At 50.5% G+C, this 26,677-nt stretch overlaps 1 protein-coding gene across 1 annotated transcript in view; it reads left to right on the top strand.

The window, feature by feature from the left end:
* The window catches only part of TIA1 (TIA1 cytotoxic granule associated RNA binding protein), a 104,766-nt gene that overhangs the window by 68,592 nt on the left and 9,497 nt on the right, over positions 1-26,677 (top strand). Inside the window, 5 exon segments of the mRNA XM_030201899.1 lie at positions 20,292-20,390; positions 20,392-20,401; positions 21,628-21,723; positions 22,379-22,402; positions 22,405-22,462. Coding sequence (XP_030057759.1) covers positions 20,292-20,390; positions 20,392-20,401; positions 21,628-21,723; positions 22,379-22,402; positions 22,405-22,462 — 287 coding nt within the window.

Below are 26,677 nucleotides of genomic sequence, written 5' to 3' on the forward strand. Positions count from 1 at the left end.
TAGTGCCTCATGGCCAGCTAGCTCCACTGCCTCTTTATTTTTATTTTATTTATTTTTTTTTTTTGTTACATTTGTACCCCGCGTTTTCCCCACTCATGGCAGGCTCAATGCGGCTTACATGGGCAATGGAGGGTTAAGTGACTTGCCCAGAGTCACAAGGAGCTGCCTGTGCCTGAAGTGGGAATTGAACTCAGTTCCTCAGTTCCCCAGGACCAAAGTCCACCACCCTAACCACTAGGCCACTCCTCCACTCCTCTTCAGTATTCTCTGTCTCCCCAAGCAGGGTGGCTGCAGCGTCTTCGAGCTCCATCAAAAATCTGCCTGGGGGTGGCTCCTGGCTTGCCAGTTGTTAGCCGGGGTGTTGGAGGCTATAGCAGCTTCACTTTGAAGGCACATAGGTCAGCCCTTTCCCTGCCTTACCCATGCCCCCGTGGATGTGGACATATTAGCTTGCTTTTCCCTGTCCTTTCCCACTCAGTGGATGCAGGCACATTGGTTCGCCTTTCCCTGCCTTTCCCACTTATCTGAGCCTCCGGAGTGTTTTTATTTACCTCTTTTGTCTCTGCTATCTTCACAGCGTTAAAATAAATAAATAAATACTTAGTCGCGTCGCGCTTAGTGCAGCGATCTTGGAAAAGAGGTTTTTTTCCTTGAGATTCTTCTGCAGGACCGGAGCTGTGATTACTCGTCTAGTGAGGTAAGAGTGTTTTCGGACTCCTCTGGGTGGGCCCAGCGATCGGGACGTTTTTGGCGTGAACCGCCATTTTTGAATTTTACCACTGTTTTTAAGCGATGGCTACGGAGACTGTAAAACGCTGTTCTAAATGTGGCAAGCGCAAATCAGCAGCGGGGCTCTGTAATTCGTGCTGTACAGGACAGTAGAGCTGGCCCAGCATGGCGAGCGGCGATCTTCGCGCTCTGAGCTGGCAGCGGACGCCATTTTGGATTTTCCACATGGCGCGGCCTCCGTTGCGACGGAGAGCCCTGAATCCCGGGGGGGGGGGGGGGGGGGGGGGGGGGGGGGGGGGGTCCTCTGAGTGAGGCTAATAATAGAGCTGATAGCCCTGGGCAGGATCCGGGCGGTCAGGGAGCGGTTTTCGCCTCCTGATTTTGTTTAATGCTGTATAGGGCATACATGTTTAAAAGAGCTCTTCCACAGGGATCTTCAGACCCTCTGCCTGCCCCCCCCCCCCCCCCCCCCCCCCCCGGTGGATCCTGGCCTTTTGGAGTTGGTTTTGCCTGTTTCTTATCCTCCTGATAAATGCAGAGGGGCTAATTCCCCTCCTGAGTGTGGTGCCCCCCCCCCCCCCCCCCCCCCCCCCAGTGGTCGGGCTATGAGGATTCTGAGGGGTCTGGCAGAACTTCTTGGGCTGAGGAGCCAGAGTCGGGTGCAGAATTGCCACAGGAGCTGCTTGATCCGTCTGCGGTGAGGATTTTCCACCGCGAGGAGCTGCCAGCTTTTATTTCAGATGCCATACAAGCCCTTTCGATTGAAGATCCTGGGAGTGGCACAGCCTCCTCTGTTAATCCAAGGATGGCTAGTACCAGAAAGCCTGCTCGAGCCTTTCCTTTGGATGACTCCATCCAAGAGCTTATTTTGGCTCAATGGGCTGACCCCAAGGGACTTTTGAAGGTTGCCAGGGCTATGGGGCAATTATACCCTCTGAGTGAGGAACATTTGGCTCGCTTTGCAATGCCTAAAGTGGATGCCCTGGTGGTCACGGCTGTGACAGAGAGAACTACCCTCCCTGTTGAAGGAGGTGTTGCCCTGAAGGATATTCAAGACCATAGGCTTGATTCAGCTCTGAAGCAGTCCTTGGATTTGGCAGGTCTCACTGTTCGGGCGTCTGCATGCAGTTGTTATGCTGCTAGTGGCTTGGTTACAGCAGGCAGTGGAACAGCCCAGTGATGGAGCGGAGACCTTATCTGAAGTGGCTCCGCGGATGGAGTCGGCCTTGTCCTTTTTGGCTGACTATGATATGGTCAGAACTTCGGCTAAACAAATGGCTGTAGCAGTGGCGGCTCGCTGCACTCTTTGGCTACGACATTGGGCGGCGGACATGGCCTCTAAGCAAAGGTTGGTGAAGTTGGAAAACATTGTTAAAGGCCTGGGGGATTCCAAACCTCAGCGCTTGCCCGAAGATAGGCCGAAGCCTTCCTCTAAAGGTCAGGCGGTCCACTCCTCTTACAGACCTCGCTTCCGTGAAGCTAGAAGGTACCCGCCCAGGGCGTGCTGCTGGGTTCACTTCGCGTGCCTGCTTTCAGCAGAGAAACTCCTTTCGCTCGGACAAGCATTCCACAGCTGCCGGTTCAAGGCCTTGGAGTTCAGGGGCGACCCTCTCAATGATGGTGCGCCGGCCGCCTCCTTGTTTCCTGTCATCGGAGGAAGACTTTCCCTCTTTTTCGAGGAGTGGCCCAAAATCTCCGCAGATCACTGGGTCTTGGACCTGATCAGAGACGGATACCGAATAGAATTCGATGCCCCAGTGAGACGTGTTTGTGGAGTCCCGATGCGGTTCTGCCGCCAAACAGGCGGCAGTAGAGGAGACTTTGCACAGTCTGTGCCAGATAGGGGCTGTGACCTATCTGCCTGCCGCCGAACAAGGTCTAGGCTGCTACTCCATTTAATTTGTGGTGCCACGAAAAGGCGGGTCTTTTCGCCCGATCCTGGACTTAAAAGAGCTAAACAAGTCCTTAAGAGTGCGGCATTTTCACATGGAAACCCTGCGCTCCATCATTGCGGCGGTACAGCCAGGAGAGCTTCTCACGTCTCTGGACCTGAAAGAAGCTTACTTGCACATACCAATTTGGCCCCCGCACCAGACGTTTCTGCGGTTTGCGGTGTTGGGAAAACATTTCCAGTTTTGGGCCTTGCCTTTTGGCCTCGCCACAGCTCCCCGAACCCTTCTCTAAGGTAATGGTGGTAGTAGCTGCCTTTCTCAGGCGAGAGGGTATCCGGGTTCACCCGTACCTAGACGACTGGCTCATCAGAGCAGACTCTGTAACAGAGAGCTATCAAGCAACAGCCAGAGTGGTTTCAGTCCTTCAATCTCTGGGCTGGGTCGTCAATATGGCCAAAAGTTACCTGACCCCCTCGCAATCTCTAGAATATTTGGGGGCCAGGTTCGACATAGACTCGGGCTATGTATACCTACCCGAGCTAAGGCGGTGCAAGCTTCAGAATCAGGTCCGTCTGCTCCTGAGTATGCCCCGTCTGCGAGCTTGGGACATTGTCCAGTTGTTGGGATCGATGACGGCCACCTTGGAAGTGGTGCCATGGGCGAGAGCGCGCCTGAGACCTCTACAGTATTCTCGACTTCAACGATGGTCTCCAGCATCTCAGGATTATCAGTGCAGACTTTCTTGGCTCCCTGCGGCCCGCCTCAGTATGGAGTGGTGGCTCTCGGACAGCATGTTGCGGCGGGGAAAGCCGCTGGCATTCCCCGATTGGTGCCTAGTGGTGAGAGATGCCAGCCTGAAGGGCTGGGGCGCACATTGCAAGGGGAAGCATGCCCAGGGTCTGTGGACGCCCGACGAGTCGGAGTGGTCTATGAACCGCCTGGAGTTGAAAGCGGTGTTTCTGGCTCTTCTGGCCTTTCAAGTGACCCTGGAAGGATTGGCTGTCCGAGTGATATCGGACAACACGACAGCAGTGGCCTACATAAATCGACAAGGTGGCACTCAGTGCAGAGCTCTAGCCGCGCAGGCCGAACAAATTTGCCACTGGGCTGAGCTGCATCTACAGTCCCTGTCAGCAGCTCACATTGCAGGTCAGAGCAACGTGCAAGCCGACTATCTAAGCAGGCATCAGATCGATCCAGCGGAGTGGGAACTAGCAGACGATGTATTCCTGCAGATATGTGTCAAATGGGGCAAGCCAGTGATGGATCTTATGGTGACCAGTTCCAATGCCAAAGTCCCGTGCTCCTTCAGCAGACGGAGGGATCCTCGCTCTGCCGGGTTGGATGCCTTGGCTCAACCCTGGCCCCTGGGCTTGCTGTATGTCTTCCCTCCGTGGCCCTTGATAGGGCGAGTGCTCCTGCGGATTCGGCTGCATCCAGGAGAAGTGGTGCTCATCGCCCCGGATTGGCCCAGGAGGCCTTGGTATGCGGACCTCCGACAGATGCTCCCTTTCTGTTACCTCTGGTTCCGCACCTGTTGTCACAGGGTCCGATGGCCATGGAGGACGCCTGCCGCTTTGGTCTTACGGCATGGCGATTGAGAGGGCGCAATTGAGAGAGAAAGGCTACTCAATAAGGTAATTTCCACTCTCCTGCAGGCTCGTAAGCGCTCCACTTCCGTGGCTTATGCCAGGATTTGGCGCCAGTTTGAAGTCTGGTGTGTTTCAAGAGCGCTTTATCTGTTGCGGTCTCCTGTCTCGCCGATTCTGGACTTTTTGCAGGATGGTGTACACAAAGGCTTGGCCTATAATGCCCTGCGGGTGCAAGTGGCAGCATTGGCCTCCCTGCGTGGAAAGGTTGAAGCCGTGTCCTTAGCTGTTCATCCAGATGTGGCACGTTTCTTAGAGGGGTGCTTCGGCTCCGTCCTCCCGTGCGGGCACCTTGTCCAGCTTGGAACCTGGGGTTAGTATTGAAGGCCCTTCAGGGGGCTCCCTTTCAACCGCTTCGGCGTGCTTCAGAGAAAGATTTGACACTAAAGGCCGTCTTTTTAGTGGCTATTACCTCGGCGAGACGGGTGTCAGAGCTCCAGGCGCTGTCCTGTAGAGACCCTTTTCTGCAATTCTCAGAGTCAGGGGTCATGGTTCGGACCATGCCTTCCTTCATGCCTAAGGTGGTTTCAGCGTTTCACCTAAACCAGCCTGTTTTTCTTCCCTCCTTTGTTGAGGAGGAGTTTCCAGATTCATTTCGGCAGTTGCACCTTTTGGATGTGTGCAGGACTCTATTGCAGTATCTGCGAATTACAAATTCTTTCAGGACCTCTGATCATCTTTTTGTGCTGTTTGCAGGTCCTCGCAGAGGGTCTTCAGCGTCTAAAGCCACTATTGCCCGTTGGCTCAAAGAAGCTATCTTTTCAGCATATCTGCTGTCTGGCCAGGCTCCGCCTGAAGCCTTTAAGGCACATTCCACAAGAGCGATTTCCTCTTCCTGGGTGGAAACTGGAGCACTATCTCTTCATGAGATTTGCAGTGCTGCAACATGGGCTTCTAAGCTCTCTTTCGCCCGACATTACAGGCTGGATGTGGCTGCCAGGAGGGATGCGCGTTTGGAGCACAGGTGCTAGTGCTTGGTGTGCTTGTTCCCACCCTATATAGGGATTGTTTTGTTACATCCCATACGTAATGGCTTCATCTGCTTGATGACAAGGAAGGGAAAATTAGGTTCTTACCTTAGTAATTTTCTTTCCTTTAGTCATAGCAGATGAAGCCATGAGCCCTCCCTGTATGATTTGTCTGTATGCTGTGAATCTGTTTCAGGTTCTGTTCTTGTTTCCTGAAGTTCCTTCCTTGGGAGAAAGTTGGAAAACAGTCTTCAGGATTCATGTTCACTTATAGGAGGATGAGTCCATTCCCTCCAGTTTGTTTTGGAGGATGTTTATTCCCTCCAGGAGGTTTCGTGTATCCCCTCCAGTTATACAATGAGGAGGACAAGTTTATTCCCTCCAGGAGGATGTATTCATTCCCTCCTTTTGAGTTCATGCCCTTGTTAAGGGGCCATCGTTCGCTGTGAGGAAAGTTCATGTTATTCCCATTGCGGTTTGCCATACTGCTTTGGAAGCTTCAAATACTGAAGAGGCAGTGGAGCTAGCTGGCCATGAGGCACTGTGAAAAGTTGAGTGCTCTCTATCTCCCCCTGCTGGATGATGGACACAACCCATATGTAATGGCTTCATCTGCTATGACTAAAGAAAAGAAAATTATCTTGGTAAGAACCTAATTTTCCCATATTCATCATCAAAACTTTCCAATTTTCTCCCATCCCCACCCTGATCATTATCTCCCCCCCCCCCCCCCCCCCAGATTGTATTATCCCCCGATTATTAACAATCCAGCATGTTAGTGCCAACCGGCGCATCATCGAGCTCTTAAAGTAGGTTGAACAATAAATCCATGCAATGCCTCCCTCCTCCCACCCCAGGAAGGAGTAGACAACTGTTATCCTTAACTTCTTGATGTCAAGAGCCAACCATCCTGGCACTTAGATCAATAAACCTTCTAACTAAACTACAAGAAACTATTAAAACTCTCTCAAACCCTCACCAGTATGGAAATACTTTTAAAAGAAATAGAAAATTTAACTCGAAGAGTAGTTAAGCTCTGGAACTTGTTACAGCAGGATGTGGTGGTAATGGTAAGCATATCACATCTGGGTTCAAAAAAGGTTTGGACAAGTTGTTGGAGCAAAAGTCCGTAGTCTGTTATTCAGATGGACATGGAAGAAGCCGCTGCTTGCCCCAGGATTGGTAACATGGAAAGTTGCTACTAATTGGGTTTCTGCCATGTACTTGTGACCTGGATTGGCCACTGTTTGAAGCAGGATGCAGGGCTAGATGGATTGGTCTGACCCAGTATGGCTATTTTTATGTTATGAATAAAATTGGTTGCCGATTCAATACCTTATTGGAGTTCAACTTATCTTTTCAACCCATTGATTTATCATAGTTCCTTGCTAGGATATTGGGGTGCCAAGTACAAAGTCAACTTCTGCTTTCGTCCCTTTAGCCAATGCATGTTTAGATTGCATACATAAAACAGCATTTTTCTATTTGGCCCAAGTGTTATGAAATTCACTGCTTCACTATCTTAGATCTGAGATTAACTTAAAAAAATTTTAAATTTTTCTAAAACTACCTATTTTTCCATGGCTTTCTCCGAGGACAAGCAGGCTGAGTTGTTCTCCCAACTGGGTCAATGTCTGCGTCAGCCCGGGAACCGGCATTTGCAGTAGCAAAAAAAAAAGATTTTGCTAGAAACTTCCTGCCCATTGCACGACCGCGCTCTTTAGTTCTTTCCGCAACGAGGAGCAGCAGATTAATTCTGTGGCTCCTTTTTTTGTGCCCAGGAAAGAGCCTTCATATTTTTTCTCATTCGACTTTTAGCCTGGGGTTTTTTTTTTTCTAGTTATTTTGTTTCTTCATTTAAAAAAAAAAACAAAAACATTTTCTAGTTTTATTTTTTCCCCTTAAGTTTCCTTTCTTTTTCATCAGCGGCCGGGTCTCTACCCTGTTTGTGCCCTTTTTGTTCGGCACAATCGAGTCGTTTGATTTCGCCGGTGTGGTTTTCCCTTCCATGTCAGTGAAGACACCAAGCGGCTTCAAACGTGCTCGGTGCAACCGGACCATCTCAGGTGCAGTCCACACATTCACATCACACTACTGCCTTGAGCAGGATACCCGACGCGACAGTCGGTTTGGGCAGTTGGTGCTGCAGAATCTGTTTGGGGTTTAGAATCCAACTCCACCCACCTAGGCCCGTTTTATTCTGTTCCAGCTACACACTCAGCTAGTTGTATATAGTTCCAGGTTAGTCTGTGTTTTGTCCTCGCTGTTGTAAGGCCCAATTGACCAATGTTTATTGTTTTCAGTGAGCCTGGATGCTAGGGATACCGTAGTTGTGAGAGCAACTCAGCCTGCTTGTCCTTGGAGAAAGCAAAGATACCTGTAGCAGGTATTCTCTGAGGACAGCAGGCTGATTATTCTCACAAACCCACCCACCTCCCCTTGGAGTTGTTTTTGTTTCCTTTTGCTTTAGAACTTAACTGAAGAGCGCAGTTGCGAGATGGGTGAGAAGTCAGTCTGCGCAAGCACGCCAGAAGGCTCTGGCAATTTTTTTTTTTCTATTGCAAATGCTGGTTTCCGGGCTGACGCGGACGTCGACCCAGTTGTGAGAATAATCATCCTGCTGTTGTCGGAGAATATCTGCTACAGGTAAGTGCCTTCGCTTCTTTTCCAGAAATCAGTACCGTAGATATACTCGACCTATAAGTTTCACTTCAGCAGTCACGGGGCAAGGTTCCAGTGGAGTTGGCCCCTTTGAGGGGTAAGGAAGAACAGGGATGGTGCCCTGTTGTCTCCAATTTTGTGGATAGCAGTTTGTGGGTTTAAGATTAGAGGAACGTTTGACTTTCACAGACTGAAAGCCTTATTTTAGTGATTTTTGACATACACAAGTAGTTAAAACAGATCCAATCGTGCCTAATCTGGGATTTTTTAAAATCCCTTATGTCAGCTTTTTTAATGCAAGCTATGCATCTTTTAGCATTTTATTGTGAACTGCAGTGAGCTATTGGAGTAGTACTGTGCAAGCCTCAACAAATTTTCACAAAATCTAAGCCAGCCCAAAAACTTAGGGGCAAGCACTGGGCACGCTTTTCTTCCCCTCCCTATTCTTCCAACTTTTGTCCCCAGTAAAGTTGGTTGGGGGGGGGGGGGGGGATTCCTTCCAAATCAGCAATAGCTCTTTTAGAAGCTGGCTTACTAAGGGCTCTTTTCCTTTGTCTGTGGGCAAAGAAACTTATCAGCTTTACAGTACCTCTGCAAATCACTGGCAAAAACCAGTAGTCTCTCTTTCCAAAGCATGCTGTCATCTGTGTGACAACACCTTCTAGACAGGTGAAACAAGCAATTGACTTTTTCACATGTCACCAAAACCAGGGTCCCCACCAGTCTGTCACTTGCACATCCCTCCGCCTCACGCACTTCACCAAACTTGCTTGCTTGCTTATATCCGCCCCAGCCTTACACTCATTCCCTCTCTCTCTGCTACCTATTCCTTTGCAGAGAAAGCAGTATGCTTCCTAGCCCCTTTTACAATTCAGCCCTTGTGTTTAGTTGAGCTGTACGGTACAGGAAGTTCAGGGTGGTCTTGCAGTTTCAAGTCCCCGCGAGACTCCCGAGCTTTCTGCACCACAGTGCAGAAGCATAACAGATGCTATATAGTGTTACAAAAAAAAAAACACTGCACTAAAATTTGAAGGGGCATTAAAGTCTGGGCACCAGTGTGCAATTTCTAGGTGCCATGAAGACCTGGCACTCAGGGTTTGTCGAGCCCTGGAGTAGTAGGTTATAATAATACTAAATAAAACCCTCAACCTTTCATTAAAAGTCTGGGAAAACTAGATTCATTTGTGTTTCTACCTTTTTATATACGTTTTGTTGTGTAATCAGGCGTTGAATAATTTATATATTCCTTAGCCTCTCTCCAGATCAGTCCAAACACTTGGATTATTCACTCCTGCCAGCAGATGGAGAGGCACAACTTCTGATCTCTGTGTGAGCCTATAATAGTGCTGTGCAGTCCCAGTGAATCACTATTTCTCAGTCTCCAGCAGATGATGGACGTGTTAAGCCTGGTAGGGTCTTTGGCTGAACTGCACTGAACCCTAAATTAAAAAAAGGGGGGGGGGGGGATTCTCGAGTTCTCGTCAGTCTTGGGCCTAAGTCCCATGGGAGTCTCGTCTGCCCTGGAGGTTTCACACCCAAGTAGCTGGGTCTCTCACCCCTTCTCCCTGCATTTTCTCCTGAGGTTTTTTTTTTTTTTGGGGGGGGGGGGGGGAATGGGGGAATCAGGGCTGCTCTGTACCTCGGCTCCCTTTCCCATGATTTGGGAAGGGAACATTGAGTGCTTTGCCAGGGTAACCGGCAACAGAATGAAAAATAATAGAAGCCTTGTTTAGAGGAGTATCCTTTGGACAGAAGTTGGCCAGCTGTCCTTGCTTGCTTAGCAAGCAGCCCAGCTTTCTTTTAGCCTTGGTGGAGAGAGACACAAGTGGAGTGTCCGCAGCAATCTACCATGGGAGCAAGCGCCGGAGTTGCAGAGCGTGGAGTGTGAACGGACAGTGCCCATCGTCAGCTCTGCAGAGTCCTTAAGGCAGCCAGCTCAGTTTCGATGACAGTGGTGGAGTTGGCCACGGGGCAGGAGAGCCACATGGTCATGGAGCCAACATCAGGAAAGAAGCTTTCAAGATATGCTGGCTGGAGTGTGAACGGACAGTGCCCTTCGTCAGCTCTGCAGAGTGCTTGGCAGCCAGCTCAGTTTCAATGACGACAGCGGTGGAGTTGGCCACACAGGGCAGGAGAGCCACATGGTCATGGAGCCAACATCAGGAAAGAAGCTTTCAAGATATGCTGGCAGCCCAAACGTTGGTAGGACTCACCACCATCTCAAATGTAAGTCCTGCTCTGGAGCAGCCTTCATGGCTGGAGCAGGTGGCGCTGCTCCTGGTTTCTGTGGGTGATGGAGCAGGGTTTCCCCTAGATTTCATTTTAGCTGTGTATTGAGCTTTTTGCTTGAAGAAAGCAAGTGTCCTAATGCCTCAGGGTGGTTTGGGAGGAGAATGTGATGGGTGATGGGTCAGCCCTATCAAATGAGAATCTAGTTCTGGATGAAGAGGGGCAGGATCCAAGGAGGATGCCCAGATGGAGGATTTAGCCACTGGAGAAGACTCCTAGGTGGCACACATTTTCCACAGGGATGAATTGTGGGAACCCATTTCTCAAATGTCTACAGTCTTGAATTTCAAGGAGGATGGCAAAGTAGGTGGATCCTGCTAGTTAAGGAGATCTGAAAGCACACTCAGTCTTTTCCTATGCATCAGGATATTAAAGATGTCATTCATGTGGAGTTTGTTGTCTCCAAATTCTCCGTTCAAGATTACACGTTCCACGGTGAGGCTTTATCCTATTTCAGAGTAGGGTAGAGCGTCCTTAAAGCCCTCACAGGTGGATGAGGTGGTCTCCGCAGTAACAAAAAAGATGACTATCCCAGTGGATGTCTGAACATCCCTGAAGGAACTGTGGACTGTAGAATGAATGCACTCATTAGGCAAAGGTTTTAGCTTTTTCCACGCTGGCCGAGCAAGCAATGATTTGCAGAGATTTGGTGGCTAGGGCATGTTCTTGTTGGGCAGATGTCCAGGTAGTCAGATGGGGCAGTTTTTGTGGATCATGAGGTCTCCAAAATTGAGATGGGTTCTTCTTTCTTGGCGAACATGCTTTATGATCTTAGGACCTTGACTGTGTCTATGGCCCTGGTTGTAGTGGCTTGGAGATCCTTATGGCTGCAGAGCTGGTCAGCCAATACCACTTCTTAGGGAGACCAAGGTTTCTTGTTTACCAGAATATAACCCTACAGGGCAAAGGAACTCTGGGAAGGGACTGGTTTGGGAGGCGCAGAAGGCATCAACAACCGTAGTCCAATTGTGGCTGGCCCACGGTCTCCTTTGTGTTTCCCCCTTAGGTCGATTCTAGGCTGGGGCATTCAAAGGATCGATTGGCTGGGGAGACCATGGTATGGTGATCTGATGTTGTTAGCATCATCTAGGCTCCCAATGTCAGAGTCTCTGTTGATGCAGGGCCCTGTATGAATGCTGAACCTGTCTCTATTTTGTCTTATGGTCTGGCTCTTGAGAGGGCACGTTTGAGGAAGAGAGGCTGTTCTGGCATGGTAATTTCCACCTTGTTGAAGTCAATACAGTGGTCTACTTCCCTGGCTTATTTTTGAGTGTGGCACATATTTGAGGGCTGGTGTCTGGGTCAGCATGTGGTTCTCTTGAAGTCCTTCATAGCAGATATTTTGGATATTTTTATGGGACGGTTTAGACAGGGGCCTGGCTCTTGCATCCCTTAGGGTGCCGGTGGCAGAGCTGCCTTGTTATCGAGGCCTGGTGTGGGGCAGAGCTTTGGTCGCATCCTGATGTGCTGCAGTTTCTGAGAGAGGTTAAGCATATTTGACTACCCTAGTACCCTTGGGTCTTGCCTTGGGTTTTAAATCTTGTTTTGTCAGCCTTGATGAGATCTCCCTTCGAGCCCTTGGCAGAGAATACTCTGAAGGATGTACTTTGAAGACAGTGTTCCCAGTCACCATTTCTTTGGCCAGGAAAATTTAGCAGTTTCAGATCATGTTGTGCAGAGTCTTGGTGTTTTACAGGAGAAAGGGTAGTGCTTTTGTCTTGTCCCTTCCTTCCTCTCAAAAATGGTGTCTCCCTTTCATGTTAACCAGAACGTTGTGCTTGCTGGTGTTGAGAGGAAGGAGGTAACCTAGGGTGCTGTGCAAGTATGTACACAGGACAGAAGAGTTTCATCACTTAGACCACTTGGATGTCCTCTTTGGGGGCTAGAATAAAGGTGAAACGGCATCTAAGACGACCATTGTTAAGTGGATTTAAAAAGCCATTTTATCAGCATATATGCTTAAGGGTCAGACAGTGCCAGAAACCCTCAAGGAGCACTCAACTTAGAGGACAGGTGGCCTCATGGATAAATCTTTATTCCCCTGCTGGATATTTGTAAGTTTGGTCCTCCTTCCATTCCTTTGTGAAGCACTATCAAGTTGTTGATCAGGCTAAACAGGATGTGGCTTTTGGTGCAGGGATCTTATCTGTAGGGCTGATGAGACCCACCCTTATGGTTACTGCTTTGGTATTTCCCAAGCATCTGACCAGTCTGGGGGGTTGCTAAGGAGGTGAATTAGATCTTAACTGCTAATGTACATTTCTTTAGTCCCTCTAGATGGTCCGTAACCTTCCCTGGTTTCAAGTTTTGTTGAGATGCTGTCTGAAAATATGGGTATCTTCAAGAAGAGCTATGTTTTTTGGTGACATGTAATATACTGCATTTGAATCTATTGCTGCTGCAGTCTAGAGAGTTGCACGGGGACAGAAATCCTACCCATCCCCGCCCGTCCCTGCTGGAATCTTACCCGTACCCACCCATCCCCGCAAAAATTTAAACCATCCCAACCCGTCCCCACCCGTCCCCGCAAGAATTTAATAGTACATAAAAGAAAGTTCCAGTCAGCTCCCTTTCTGGATTTGAGCCACAGCACTGTAGGCAAGGACGGACCGGAAGTTGGAACTTGGAACACACTGGTGCATACATGTAAGATTTGTCTCTGATTCACTGGGATTGTGTGCTGAGAGGCCGCCACATGCACGCGCCAGTAGGTCAGGTGACATCTGATTCTCGTGCCTGTGTCAGAGCTGAGGTCTGTGCACCAGCCTGGGAGCAAAGAGGATTAATAGTAACAAAGTAAGTGACAGCAAATAGACCTGAACGGTCCATCCACTCTGCCCAATAGTCACACTCATGATCAATTCACACTCATGATCAATTCATCATTAAATCAACGAGTGTGATATTATATACTTGATTATGGTCTTTCTTTCGTGTGTCTGGAACAAAGACTACAGGAGTCTATCTGGCTCCATCCTTATGTTCCAACTGCTGGAGTTGCCATCGAAGCCCACTCCAGCCTATTCATGTTCTCATTTGTGGGACACAGACCGTAAAAGTCTGTCCAGCACTGTCCTCATGTTCCAGCCACTGAAGTTGCTGTCTAAGCCCTTTCCAGCCCATCCTACACCAGATTGCCATGTATGAGACACAGAACATATAAATATGTCTGCCAGGTATCAGCTCTAGTTCATCACAGCCAGAGTCGCCATCTAAGTATCACTTGACACATCCACACACATGCAGCCATTTAAGGTTAGCTTTTATATAACTTCCATTTTCTAATTAGAGATCCTCTGTGTTCATCCCACGCCTTTTTGAATTCCGTCATCATTTGTGACTCTACCACCTCCTTAATGGAAGACTTTCCACATTTATGCTGTTAAAGCAAAGAAGAAGAGGAGGAGGAGACAGCACTCAAATAAATTGGTATTCGGTAGATGAGAGGCTGGTGCAGGTGCAGCTTACACTTCCACGGGAAGCCCACAGAACTGGTTCCATCCCCGCGGGAACCCTGCAGGAACTGCCTCCGTCCCCGCGGGAACCCCGCAGAACTGCTTCCATCCCCGCGGAACCCCGCAGGAACTGCCTCCGTCCCCGCGGGAATCCCGCGGGTTCCGCGGGATTCCCGCGGGACGGAAGCCGTGCAGCTCTCTACTGCAGTCCCACCCAAAAAAAAAAAAAGGATAAATATAAGTGATATACTTTAGAGTTTAGAGCTGAGCATTCATGAGGAGATGCCAGGTATCTAGTGCATCTGCTTTAAGGAAATACTGACTCGCTGGGGACTGTAGCACTATTATGGTCTCACACAGAGGTCAGCAGTTCTCAGTTTGCCATCTGCTGGTAGGAGTGTATAACCCAAATGTCTGGCCCGGTTTGGAGGTACTAAAGGAAATTAATTGACAGGTAAGATAGGGTATGATACATACCTGTAGCAGTTGTTCTCCGAGGACAGCAGGCTGATTGTTCTCACGACTGGGTGACGTCCGCGGCAGCCCCCACCAACCGGAAGAAGCTTCGGCGGGACGGTCGGCACGCAGGGCACGCCCACCGCGCATGCGCGGGCCGTCTTCCCGCCCGTGCGCGACCGCTCCCGCCAGTTGAATGACAAGCAATACAGTATGAAACACAACTCCAAAGGGGAGGAGGGAGGGTAGGTGAGAACAATCAGCCTGCTGTCCTCGGAGAACAACTGCTACAGGTATGTATCATACCCTTCTCCGAGGACAAGCAGGCTGCTTGTTCTCACGACTGGGGTATCCCTAGCTCTCAGGCTCACTCAAAACAATAACCCAGGTCAATTGAACCTCGCAACGGCGAGGGTACAACAGAAATGACCTACGAAGAACAACTAACTGAGAGTGCAGCCTGACCAGAATAAATTCGGGTCCTGGAGGGTGGAGTTGGATTTACACCCCAAACAGATTCTGCAGCACCGACTGCCCGAACCGACTGCGCGTCGGGTATCCTGCTGGAGGCAGTATGAGATGTGAATGTGTGGACAGTGACCACGTCGCAGCTTGCAGATCCTTCAATAGTGGCTGACTTCCAAGTGGGCCACCGACGCTGCCATGGCTCTGACACTATGAGCCGTGACATGACCCTCAGAGTCAGCCCAGCCTGGGCGTAAGTGAAGGAATGCAATCTGCTAGCCAATTAGAGATGGTGCGTTTCCCGACAAGCGACCCCTAGCCTGTTAGGGTCGAAGGAAATAAACAATTGGGCGGACTGTCTGTTGGGCTGTGTCTGCTCCAGTTAGAAGGCCAATGCTCTCTTGCAGTCCAATGTGTGCAACTGACGTTCAGCAGGGCGGGTATGCGGCCTGGGGAAGAATGTTGGCAAGACAATTGACTGTTAGATGGAACTCCGACACCACCTTCGGCAGGAACTTTTGGGTGGGTGCGGAGCACTACTCTGTTGTGATGAAATTTGTATATGGAGCATGAGCTACCAGGGCGGGAAGCTCACGGACCCTACGAGCTGAAGTAACTGCCACCAAGAAAATGACCTTCCAGGTCAAGTACTTCAGATGGCAGGTATTCAGTGGCTCAAAAGGAGGTTCATCAGCTTGGTGAGGACGACGTTGAGATCCCATGACACAGTAGGAGGCTTGATAGGGGGCTTTGACAAAAGCAAACCTCTCATGAATCGAACGACTAAAGGCTCTCCAGAGATGGCTTTACCTTCCACACGATAATGGTAAGCACTAATCGCACTAAGGTGATTCCTTACTGAGTTGGTCTTGAGGCCAGACTCCGATAAGTGCAGAAGGTATTCAAGCAGGTTCTGTGCAGGGCAAGAACGAGGTTCTAGGGCCTTGCTCTCACACCAGACGACAAACCTCCTCCACTTGAAAAAGTAACTCTTTTAGTGGAATCCTTCCTAGAGGCAAGCAAGACCCGGAGACACCCTCAGACAGACCCAACGCAGCGAAGTCTACGCCCTCAACATCCAGCCGTGAGAGCCAGGGATTGAAGGTTGGATGCAGCAACGCTCCGTCGTTCTGCGAAATGAGAGTCGGAAAACACTCCAATCTCCACGGTTCTTCGGAGGACAACTCCAGAAGAAGAGGGAACCAGATCTGACGGGGCCAAAAGGGCGCTATCAGAATCATGGTGCCTCGGTCTGGCTTGAGTTCAGTAAGGTCTTCCCCACCAAGGTATGGGAGGATAAGCATACAGGAGGCCGGTCCCCCAATGAAGGAGAAAGGCATCTGACGCTAGCCTGCCGTGTGTCTGAAGTCTGGAACAGAACAGAGGCGCTTGTGGTTGGTCTGAGAGGCGAAAAGATCCACCGAGGGGGTGCCCCACTCTCGGAAGATCTTGCGTACCACTCTGGAATGGAGCGACCACTCGTGCGGTTGCATGACTCTGCTCAGTCTGTCGGCCAGACTGTTGTTTACCGCCTGCCAGGTACGTGGCTTGGAGAAGCATGCTGTGCCGGCATGCCCAGCGCCACATCCGACGGCTTCCTGACACAGGGGGCGAGATCCGGTGCCCCCTGCTTGTTGACGTAATACATTGCACCTGATTGTCTGTTCCGAATTTGATAATTTGGCAGGACAGCCTATCTCTGAAAGCCTTCAGTGCGTTCCAGATCGCTCGGAGCTCCAGGAGGTTGATCTGCAGATCCTTTTCCTGGAGGGACCACATACCCTGGTGTGAAGCCCAGTCGACATGGGCTCCCCACCCAGGCGAGATGCATCCGTTGTCAGCACTTTCGTGGGCTGCGGAATTTGGAATGGACGTCCCAGGGTCAAATTGGGTCCGTATGGTCCACCAGAGCAGTGAAGTGCGGCAACTGGTGGAGAGGGCGATGACATCCTCTAGATTCCCGGTGGCTTGGAACCACTGGGAAGCTAGGGTCCATTGAGCAGATCTCATGTGAAGACGGCCATGGGAGTCACATGAACTGTGGAGGCCAATGACCCAGAAGTCTCCAACATCGGCCGAGCCGTGATCTGCTGAGACGCTCTGGTCTGCGAAGCCAGGGCCAAGAGATTGGTGGCCCTCGCTTCGGGAAGGTAGGCCTGAGCCGTCTGGGAAGTCAGCAGCGCTCCTATGAATTCCAGAGACTGAGTTGGCTGGAGATGGGACTTGGGTAATTTATCACAAACCCCAGCAGCTCCAGAAGTTGAATAGTGCACTGCATGGACCGGAGGGCTCCTGCCTCCGAGGTGTTCTTGACCAGCCAATCGTCGAGATATGGGAACACGTGCACTCCCAGCTTGCGCAGGTAGGCCGCTACCACCACGAGGCACTTTGTAAACACTCGTGGGGCAGAGGCGAGCCCAAAGGGCAGCACACAATACTGAAAGTGCCGTGCGCCCAGGCGGAATCTGAGATACTGTCTGTGAGCTGGCAGTATCGGGATGTGAGTGTGTGCGTCCTTTAAATCCAGGGAACATAGCCAATCGTTTTTCTGAATCATTGGCAGAAGAGGTGCCCAAGGAAAGCATCCTGAACTTTTCTTTGACCAGGAATTTGTTCAGGCCTCTCAGGTCTAGGATGGGACGCATCCCCCCTGTTGTCTTTTCCACAAGGAAGTACCTGGAATAGAACCCTGCCCTTCCTGCCCGGGTGGTACGGGCTCGACCGCATTGGCGCTGAGAAGGGCGGAGAGTTCCTCTGCAAGTACCTGCTTGTGATGGGAGCTGAAAAGACTGAGCTCCCGGAGGACAATTTGGAGGCAGGGAGGCCAAATTCAGGGCGTATTCCGCCCGCACTATTGGGAGAACCCACCGTGCGGAGGTTATGAGAGGCCACCTTTGGTGAAAGAATTTTAACCTCCCTCCGACCGGCAGGTCGTCCGGTACGGAACACTTGTAGGGCGGCTATGTTACCGTGGATCCAGTCAAAAGCCCGTCCCCGGCTTTTGCTGTGGAGGCGCAGGGGGCTGCTTAGGCGCACGCTGTTGACGGGAACGAGCGCGCTGGGGCTGTCCCTGTGCCTGACGAGGCCTTCGGGCCGGCTGGTTGTACCTACGCTTCGCAAAAGAATAGGGTGCAGCCTGCCGGGCCCGGGAAAAAACGCCCGCCCGTGGGGGCGGGTGCTGAAGGCGCCCCGGTGGGAGAGCTTGTCGAGAGCGGTTTCCCGCTGATGCAGTTGGTCAACCATCTGCTCGACCTTCTCACCAAAAATGTTATCCCCCCGGCAAGGGACGTCAGCCAGTCTCTGCTGGGTGCGGTTGTCCAGGTCAGAGGCACGCAGCCATGAGAGCCTGCGCATCACTATACCTTGGGCCGCAGCACGAGATGCCACGTCACAGGTGTCAAAAATCCCCCTGGACAGGAACTTTCTGCACGCCTTCAGCTGCCTGACCACCTCCTGATATGGCCTGGACTGCTCCGGCGGGAGCTTATCGACCAGGTCCGCCAGCTGTTGCACATTGGTCCGCATGTGGATGCTCATATAGAGCAGGTAGGATTGGATGCGGGTCACGAGCATGGAGGATTGGTAGGCCTTCCTCCCAAACGAGTCCAGAGTGCGAGACTCCCGCCCCGGGGCCCGAGGCGGTATCCATCGAACTCCGTGCCCTCTTGAGAGCAGAATCCACGAACCGCTGAGTCATGGGGCAACTGGGGCCGCATGAGCTCTGGGTCAGAGTGGATCCTGTACTGGGACTCTGCTTTCTTGGGAATGGTGGGGTTAGTTTAATGGTCGCACACCCAGTTCCGAAGCAGCGTCTCCTTCAGGACATTGTGCAGCGGTACCGTTGAGGACTCTCTAGGTGTGATGGATAGTCGAGGACCTCGAGCATCTCGCCCTCGGCTCTTCCACAGAGACCACGGGGAAGGGAATGCTGATAGACATATCCCGCACAAAGGAGGCAAAGGAGAGACTCTCAGGAGGGGAGAGTTTCCTCTCCGGTGACGGCGTGGGGTCCGAGGGAAGGCCCGTAGACTCCTCTGAGGAGAAATATCTCGGGTCCTCCTCTTCCCCCCACGAGTCCTCATCCTCGGTATCGGACATTAGCTCATGTAGCTGAGTCCGGTACCGGCCCGGCTCGACGTCGAGGCACCGAGGTCTCGGTGTCGTCGAGCGGTGGACTCCCGCGCCGGCGGGGACGGAGCTCCCTCCATCGACGTCGACGGGGACTCCACCTGCGTGGCGGTCGAGACCGCACCGCAAGCGGCGGCGGTGTCCGCAGCCCCGGCGCCGGGCTAGAGCTCGCCGGCGCCACAGTCATCGGCGTCGGGGGCGCAAGCACCCCCGACGCCGGCACAGCCTGGCGCATCAGCCCTTCCAGATCCCCGGAAGGATGGCTCTGAGGCACTCGTCCAGGCCCGCTGCCGGGAAAGGCGGTGGGGCCGGTAAGGGTGTCGGTGCCAGAAGCTTCTGGGGGCCAGGAGACGGCACCGAGGTGCCGGAACCCCGACGCGTCGGTACCTCCACCACCGACGGAGATCTCTCCTCTCTGCGATGACGCTTCGGCGTCGACTCCTCTTCAGGGTGCACCGAGGGCTCCCTGTGACGGCGGCTTTTTGTCCTTTTTTCCGTTGCACGTCACCGGCGCCGGAGGGCATGAGGAGGAGGAGGGTCGATCCCCCTCGGTCTCGAGGTACCGGGTCCGACAGGGTTCGGTCCCGTGGCTCACGAGCTGAGGGAGTGACCGGGGCCGACTGGCCCACGCGGCCTCTCAACCCCACTCTCACCGCGGGCCGACGGACCTGTTCTCCTGGGGTCCTGCCATCGGTGCCGATGTCTCGGGCATCGATACCTGGTACCGAAGAACCGGCCCCTTCGATACCGATGCCGCCGAGGTCGACGTCGAGGGGCCGGCGCAAGTTCCAAAAAGACGGTCCCTTAAACTTGCCTCGCAACCTGAGTCCGTTCCGGAGACCGAGACACAAAGCACACGACTTGAGATTGTGCTCCGGCACCGAGGCACTGGAGGCACCAATCGTGGGTGTCGGTCTGCGAGATCGGCGCGGCCGCAGCGACCACACTTTTTAAATCCACTCGGGACCTTCGAGGACATCGACGGAAAAAATCGCGTCGCGAAGTCAAAGTCGGCAATGGTGGCTAAAATCACACCACGAAAAAACAAACCGCCCGAGCGGCCACTAGGCCGCAACGTGCGTCCCCGCTAGAAGCGAGGGAAAAGGGGAGCGCGTGCTCCACACGCGCGAATCCCTTTTTTTTATTTTTTTAAACAATACAAAAGAAAAGAAAAGAGGAAACCGAACGGGAATCCAAAAGCGACGATCCGCGTAAACGCGGTCGAAAAATCCGGCGGCTGAACAGGAGAGAGGCAATTGCACACTCTCTCCAGTCGCGGAAAAAAAGTAACTGGCGGGAGCGGTCGCGCACTGGGCGGGAAGACGGCCGCGCATGCTCGGTGGGCGTGCCCTGCGTGCCGACCGTCCCGCGAAGCTTCTTTCCGGTTGGTGGGGGCTGCCGCGGACGTCACCCAGTCGTGAGAACAAGCAGCCTGCTTGTCCTCGGAGAACTAATTTCATCTTGCCCTCAATAGTAAACCCTAGCTGTACCATATGGTTCTCCTCTTGTCTTGTGCATTTTCGAAGTGTGTCCTCAGCTCAGTATAGTATTGTTTATTTTGTACTGAACTTTATTCGATTTCTCAATGCTTGTTGACAGGATGCAGAGAATGCCATCCAGCAGAATGGTGGCCATTGGCTTGGGGGGGAGACAAATCCGAACAAACTGGCAACCCGAAAACCTCCAGCCCCGAAGAGTAACATTTGAATGTAGTTGTGTGTGTTAATCATTTTAATATGTGCTTTGGGTTAGTTGATTTTGTGTATTTCTTACTTAAAAACAAAACTGTTCTGTAGCTAATAAAAAAAAATGATCATCTAAATGAATGTAAATTTGAGGCCTTGTGAAGTTCTGCAGGATTGTGTTGGCCAGGCCCAGGTTTCCAAAAAAAGCACATCAAACAAAATAAAACATGGAAAAGAAAATAAGATGATACCTTTTTTATTGGACATAACTTAATACATTTCTTGATTAGCTTTCGAAGGTTGCCCTTCTTCGTCAGATCGGAAATAAGCAAATGTGCTAGCTGACAGTGTATATAACTGAAAACATTCAAGCATTACTATGATAGTCTGAGCAGGGTGGGAGATGAGGTGGGTCAGAGGTATGCATGGGGACTCAAAGCATATCATTGATATCTAACAGGATTGGGGTGGGTAGGTGAGGGGAGGGGTGATCACAGAGACATACAGTTTTATGGTTTATAATGGGCTAGAACCCCAGGTCCTGTTAAGGTCCTTTCTGTTGGGTGTTAAAATATTCAATCATTCTGACTTCAAAGGTCTTACGTTCTTGTATGGTTTTAAGTTACCTTCAGTATCTCACTGTGAACAAACTTTTGGAGTTATATACACTGTCAGCTAGCACATTTGGCTTGATTCCGATCTGACGAAGAAGGGCAACCTTCGAAAGCTATCAAGAAATGTATTAAGTTAGTCCAATAAAAAAGGTATCATCTTATTTTCTTTCCATGTTTTATTTTGTTTGATTCTATTGATAACCTTAAGAGTGTGACTAACACGGCTACCACACTCCTCTACAAAAAAAGCACAGAAATGAGCATTTGTGGCTGTGGCCTGCTTTGTTTTGAGGCTCTATTTTCTTGTGTTGCACCTTTCGTTTTGCTTCCTTTGTTTATTTAACATTGACCTTGTTTCTCTGCCATACATACCAGCTTTTTCACTCTATAAGTAACACGTTGGAAAGAAGTTCTAGGACTTATGTTCAAGGGTTTTATTTTTCACTAATATTTAATTTCCTATTCTTGATGCGTTATTGAGAAAACAGTATACAATCAGGATTATGTGTCTGTAAAGCAATCTAATGAACGTATTGTATGATTTTTTTTTGTATTTTGTTATAGCATAGCTTTTTGTGAAAATGGCACCATTTGAAAGTGTTTAAAAATGCAAATAATCTGTTTTTTACTTAATAGCAAATGCCAAACAGTTATCTTATGATGAGGTTGTAAATCAGTCAAGCCCAAGTAACTGCACTGTATATTGTGGTGGTGTTACTTCAGGACTAACAGGTAAGCCTGCTTTTAGTTTTGATCATACTGTTCTAGTATTTTAATTAACTGCAGCTTGAAGGACTACTTTTTGAACAGGAAACAAAGTTTGACTAAAAAGTTTTACGGGGCTAGCTTGGTGGCAGTGCTGCAAAGGAACTTGAACTCTGTTCCTAGCTGAGGCAGTCGTAGGGTTGATTGGGATGGCTGATAAATTTGCATTCATAACCCTTGGAGGTGGGGTTGCAAGGAGGGGGGAGGGAAATATAACTAAAGCACTCTGGTAACTGGAATTAGTGCCCATGATTGCATAGTTCTGAAAGGAGTCCTGAAATATGGCCCCGGTGGAGGACTGTATGTTAGTCTTGTTAATGTAGTAACAGTAAGTTGGGAGTATATATAAAAATAGGGGTAGCTGTAAATGAAACCTCATGGTACCAGATCCTAGGCCTGTTTCTTACTGAGAAAAAAAATCTCAAAAGAAGCAGGGAAAAACTGATGGGTCCAAAAAAAAAAAAAAAATCAATGAAATCAGCTTGATGGCATAAGACTTCTGATATCCATGGAAGAAAACAGTATATTAGCCAGCAGGACCATATACTTTATAAGAAATACAAGTAAGAGGAAGATAGAAGAATGAAAATAATAGATCATACATTCTTTTTTTCCTTTGTAGAACAACTCATGCGACAAACCTTCTCACTTTTGGACAAATTATGGAAATTAGAGTCTTCCCAGATAAAGGATATTCTTTTGTACGGTATGTTAACATTATTGTTAGTTTGAGAAATTGTTTATCAAAGCTCTTTGTTTTGAGGATTTTTATGTCTATCTGGGCATCTGTTTTACGGAGTGTGCTTTCTGACTGAAGGTCTCTTTTTGCTTCTTACCTTCTCCTTTTCCAGGGAAGGAAATTTAATTGGTATTTTCCTTGTCATCAAGCAGATGAAGCCATTACGTATGGGTTGTGTCCATCAACCAGCAGGGGGAGATAGAGAGCACTCAACTTTTCATAGTGCCTCATGGCCAGCCAGCACCACTGCCTCTTCAGTATTCTCTATCTCCCCAAGCAGGGTGGCTGCAGCTTCTTCGAGCTCCATCAAAAATCTGCCTGGGGGTGGCTCCTGGCTTGCCAGTTGTTAGCCGGGGTGTTGGAGGCTATAGCAGCTTCACTTTAAAGGCACATAGGTTAGCCCTTTCCCTGCCTTACCCATGCCCCCGTGGATGTGGACATATTAGCTTGCACTTCCCTGTCTTTTCCCACTCAGTGGATGCAGGCACATTGGTTCGCCTTTCCCACTCATCTGAGCCTCTGGAGTTCTTATTACCTCTGCTTTCCTCACAGCGTTAAAAAAAAAAAAAAATGGAACAGGTTTTCCTTTGATCCTTCTATGGGACCGGAGCTGTGATACTCTGTCCGGTGAGGTAAGAGTGTTTTCTAACTCCTCCGGGGTGGGCCCACGATCGGGGCGTTTTTGGCGCGAAACCGCCATTTTGAATTTTCCCGCCGTTTTCGGCAATGGCTGCAGAGAATGTAAAGCGCTGTTCCCGGTGTGGCAAGCGCAAATCAGCAGCGGGGCTCTGTAAATCGTGCTGTACAGGTGTAAGAGTCGGCCCGAGCATGGTGAGCGATGATTCTTCCCACTCAGAGCTGGCAGCAGACGCCATTTTGAATTCTCTGCATGGCGCGGCCTCCGTAGAGAGAGAGCCCCGGGGGGGGGGGGGGGACCTTGAATTGAGGCTATTCAGGGAGCGGCTAGCCCCGGACGGGATCTGGGTGCCCAGGGCGAGTTTTTTCTCCCCTGATTTTGTGTTATTATTGCATAAAGCATACATGCAGAAAAGAGCTCTCCCTCAAGGGTCGTCTAAGGCCCCTTCTATTGTCGTCGTCGTCGTCGTCCCCCCCCCCCCCCCCCCCCCCCCAGGTGGATTCTGGCCTGGGATTTGCCCGCTGAGGCTATTTTCCCTGATAATTGCATAAGAAAAGCGTAGAAGGGGTAATTCCCTTCAGATTGTGGTGCACCTCCGTTCCCCCCCCCCCCCCCCCCCTCGTGGTCGGGCTGTGAGGATTCGGGAGGAGAGTTATGGCAGGGCCTTCTGGTCTGAGGAGCCAGAGTCAGGTGCAGAATTACCACAGGATCTGGATGATCCCTCCGCGGTGAGGGAGTTTCCAGCGGATGAGCGCCAGCGCTTAGTTCAGATGCCCTACAGGTCCTTTCTATTGAGAGCCTGACAGTGGCACGGCCTCCTCTGTGAATCCTAGGATGGCTAGTACCAAAAAGCCTGCTCGAGCCTTTCCTTTGCAAGACTCCATCCAAGAGCTTATTTCCGCTCAGTGGGCTGACCCCGAGGGACCTTTGAAAGTGTCCAGGGCTATGGGGCCATTATACCGTCTGCGTGAGGAGCATTTGTCTCAGCTTAGTGCAAGGCCTAAGTAGAGTGCCCTAGTCCAAAGAGAACTACCCTCCCTGTGAAGGAGGAGTTGCTCTGAAGGATATACAAGACCGTAGGCTGGAAGCAGCACTTAAACGGTCCTTTGAAATTGCAGGTCTTACTGTTCAGGCGTCTGCATGCAGTTGTTATGCTGCTAGAGCCTGCCTGGTGTGGTTGCAACAGGCAGTGGAACAGCCCGGAGATGGAGCGGAGCCCTTCTCGGATGTGGCTCCGCGGCTGGAGTCGGCCTTGTCCTTTTTGGCTGATGCCCTTTATGATATTGTCAGAGCTTCGGCTAAACAAATGGCAGTAGCAGTGGCGGCTCACCGTCTTATTTGGCTACGACATTGGGCAGCGGACATGGCCTCTAAGCAAAGGTTGGTGAAGTTGCCCTTTCAAGGCCTTCTATTTGGTGAGGAGTTGGAAAAAAAAATTGTTAAAGGCCTGGGAGATCCTAAACCCCAGAAGATACAGTGGTGGAAATAAGTATTTGATCCCTTGCTGATTTTGTAAGTTTGCCCACTGACAAAGACATGAGCAGCCCATAATTGAAGGGTAGGTTATTGGTAACAGTGAGAGATAGCACATCACAAATTAAATCCGGAAAATCACATTGTGGAAAGTATATGAATTTATTTGCATTCTGCAGAGGGAAATAAGTATTTAATCCCTCTGGCAAACAAGACCTAATACTTGGTGGCAAAACCCTTGTTGGCAAGCACAGCGGTCAGACGTCTTCTGTAGTTGATGATGAGGTTTACACACGTCAGGAGGAATTTTGGTCCACTCCTCTTTGCAGATCATCTCTAAATCATTAAGAGTTCTGGGCTGTCGCTTGGCAACTCGCAGCTTCAGCTCCCTCCATAAGTTTTCAATGGGATTAAGGTCTGGTGACTGGCTAGGCCACTCCATGACCCTAATGTGCTTCTTCCTGAGCCACTCCTTTGTTGCCTTGGCTGTATGTTTTGGGTCATTGTCGTGCTGGAAGACCCAGCCACGACCCATTTTTAAGGCCCTGGCGGAGGGAAGGAGGTTGTCACTCAGAATTGTACGGTACATGGCCCCATCCATTCTCCCATTGATGCGGTGAAGTAGTCCTGTGCCCTTAGCAGAGAAACACCCCCAAAACATAACATTTCCACCTCCATGCTTGACAGTGGGGACGGTGTTCTTTGGGTCATAGGCAGCATTTCTCTTCCTCCAAACACGGCGAGTTGAGTTCATGCCAAAGAGCTCAATTTTTGTCTCATCTGACCACAGCACCTTCTCTCAATCACTCTCGGCATCATCCAGGTGTTCACTGGCAAACTTCAGACGGGCCGTCACATGTGCCTTCCGGAGCAGGGGGACCTTGCGGGCACTGCAGGATTGCAATCCGTTATGTCGTAATGTGTTACCAATGGTTTTCGTGGTGACAGTGGTCCCAGCTGCCTTGAGATCATTGACAAGTTCCCCCCCTTGTAGTTGTAGGCTGATTTCTAACCTTCCTCATGATCAAGGATACCCCACGAGGTGAGATTTTGCGTGGAGCCCCAGATCTTTGTCGATTGACAGTCATTTTGTACTTCTTCCATTTTCTTACTATGGCACCAACAGTTGTCTCCTTCTCGCCCAGCATCTTACTGATGGTTTTGTAGCCCATTCCAGCCTTGTGCAGGTGTATGATCTTGTCCCTGACATCCTTAGACAGCTCCTTGCTCTTGGCCATTTTGTAGAGGTTAGAGTCTGACCTATTCACTGAGTCTGTGGACAGGTGTCTTTCATACAGGTGACCATTGCCGACAGCTGTCTGTCATGCAGGTAACGAGTTGATTTGGAGCATCTACCTGGTCTGTAGGGGCCAGATCTCTTACTGGTTGGTGGGGGATCAAATACTTATTTCCCTCTGCAGAATGCAAATAAATTCATATACTTTCCACAATGTGATTTTCCGGATTTAATTTGTGATGTGCTATCTCTCACTGTTACCAATAACCTACCCTTCAATTATGGGCTGCTCATGTCTTTGTCAGTGGGCAAACTTACAAAATCAGCAAGGGATCAAATACTTATTTCCACCACTGTAGGCCGAGGCATTCCTCCAAGGGCCAGGCGGTCCACTCCTCTTATAGACCTCGCTTCCGTGAAACTAGAAGGTACCGCCCAGGGCGTTCTGCTGGGTTCACTTCTCGTGCCCATTTTCAGCAGAGGAGGTCCTTTTGCTCGGACAAGCGTTCCGCAGCCACCGGCTCTAGGCCTGGAGTTCAGGGGTGACCCTCTCAATGATGGTGCGCCGGCCCCCTCCTCGCTTCCTGTCATCCCTCTTGCCGAGGAGTGGGCCAGTATTTCCTCAGATCAGTGGGTTCTGGACCTGATCAGAGATGGCTACAGAACAGAATTCAACGCCCCAGTAAGAGACATGTTTGTGGAGTCCCGATGCGGTTCTGCTGCCAAACGGGTGGCGGTAGAGGAGACTTTGCAAGGTCTGATTCAGTTAGGGGCCGTGTCCCCCCGGTACCTCCCGCCGAACACGGCTACGGCCGATACTCCATCTACTTTGTGG

The sequence above is a fragment of the Microcaecilia unicolor genome, chromosome 4, assembly GCF_901765095.1.
Source record: "Microcaecilia unicolor chromosome 4, aMicUni1.1, whole genome shotgun sequence".
NCBI classification, from domain to species: Eukaryota; Metazoa; Chordata; class Amphibia; order Gymnophiona; family Siphonopidae; genus Microcaecilia; species Microcaecilia unicolor.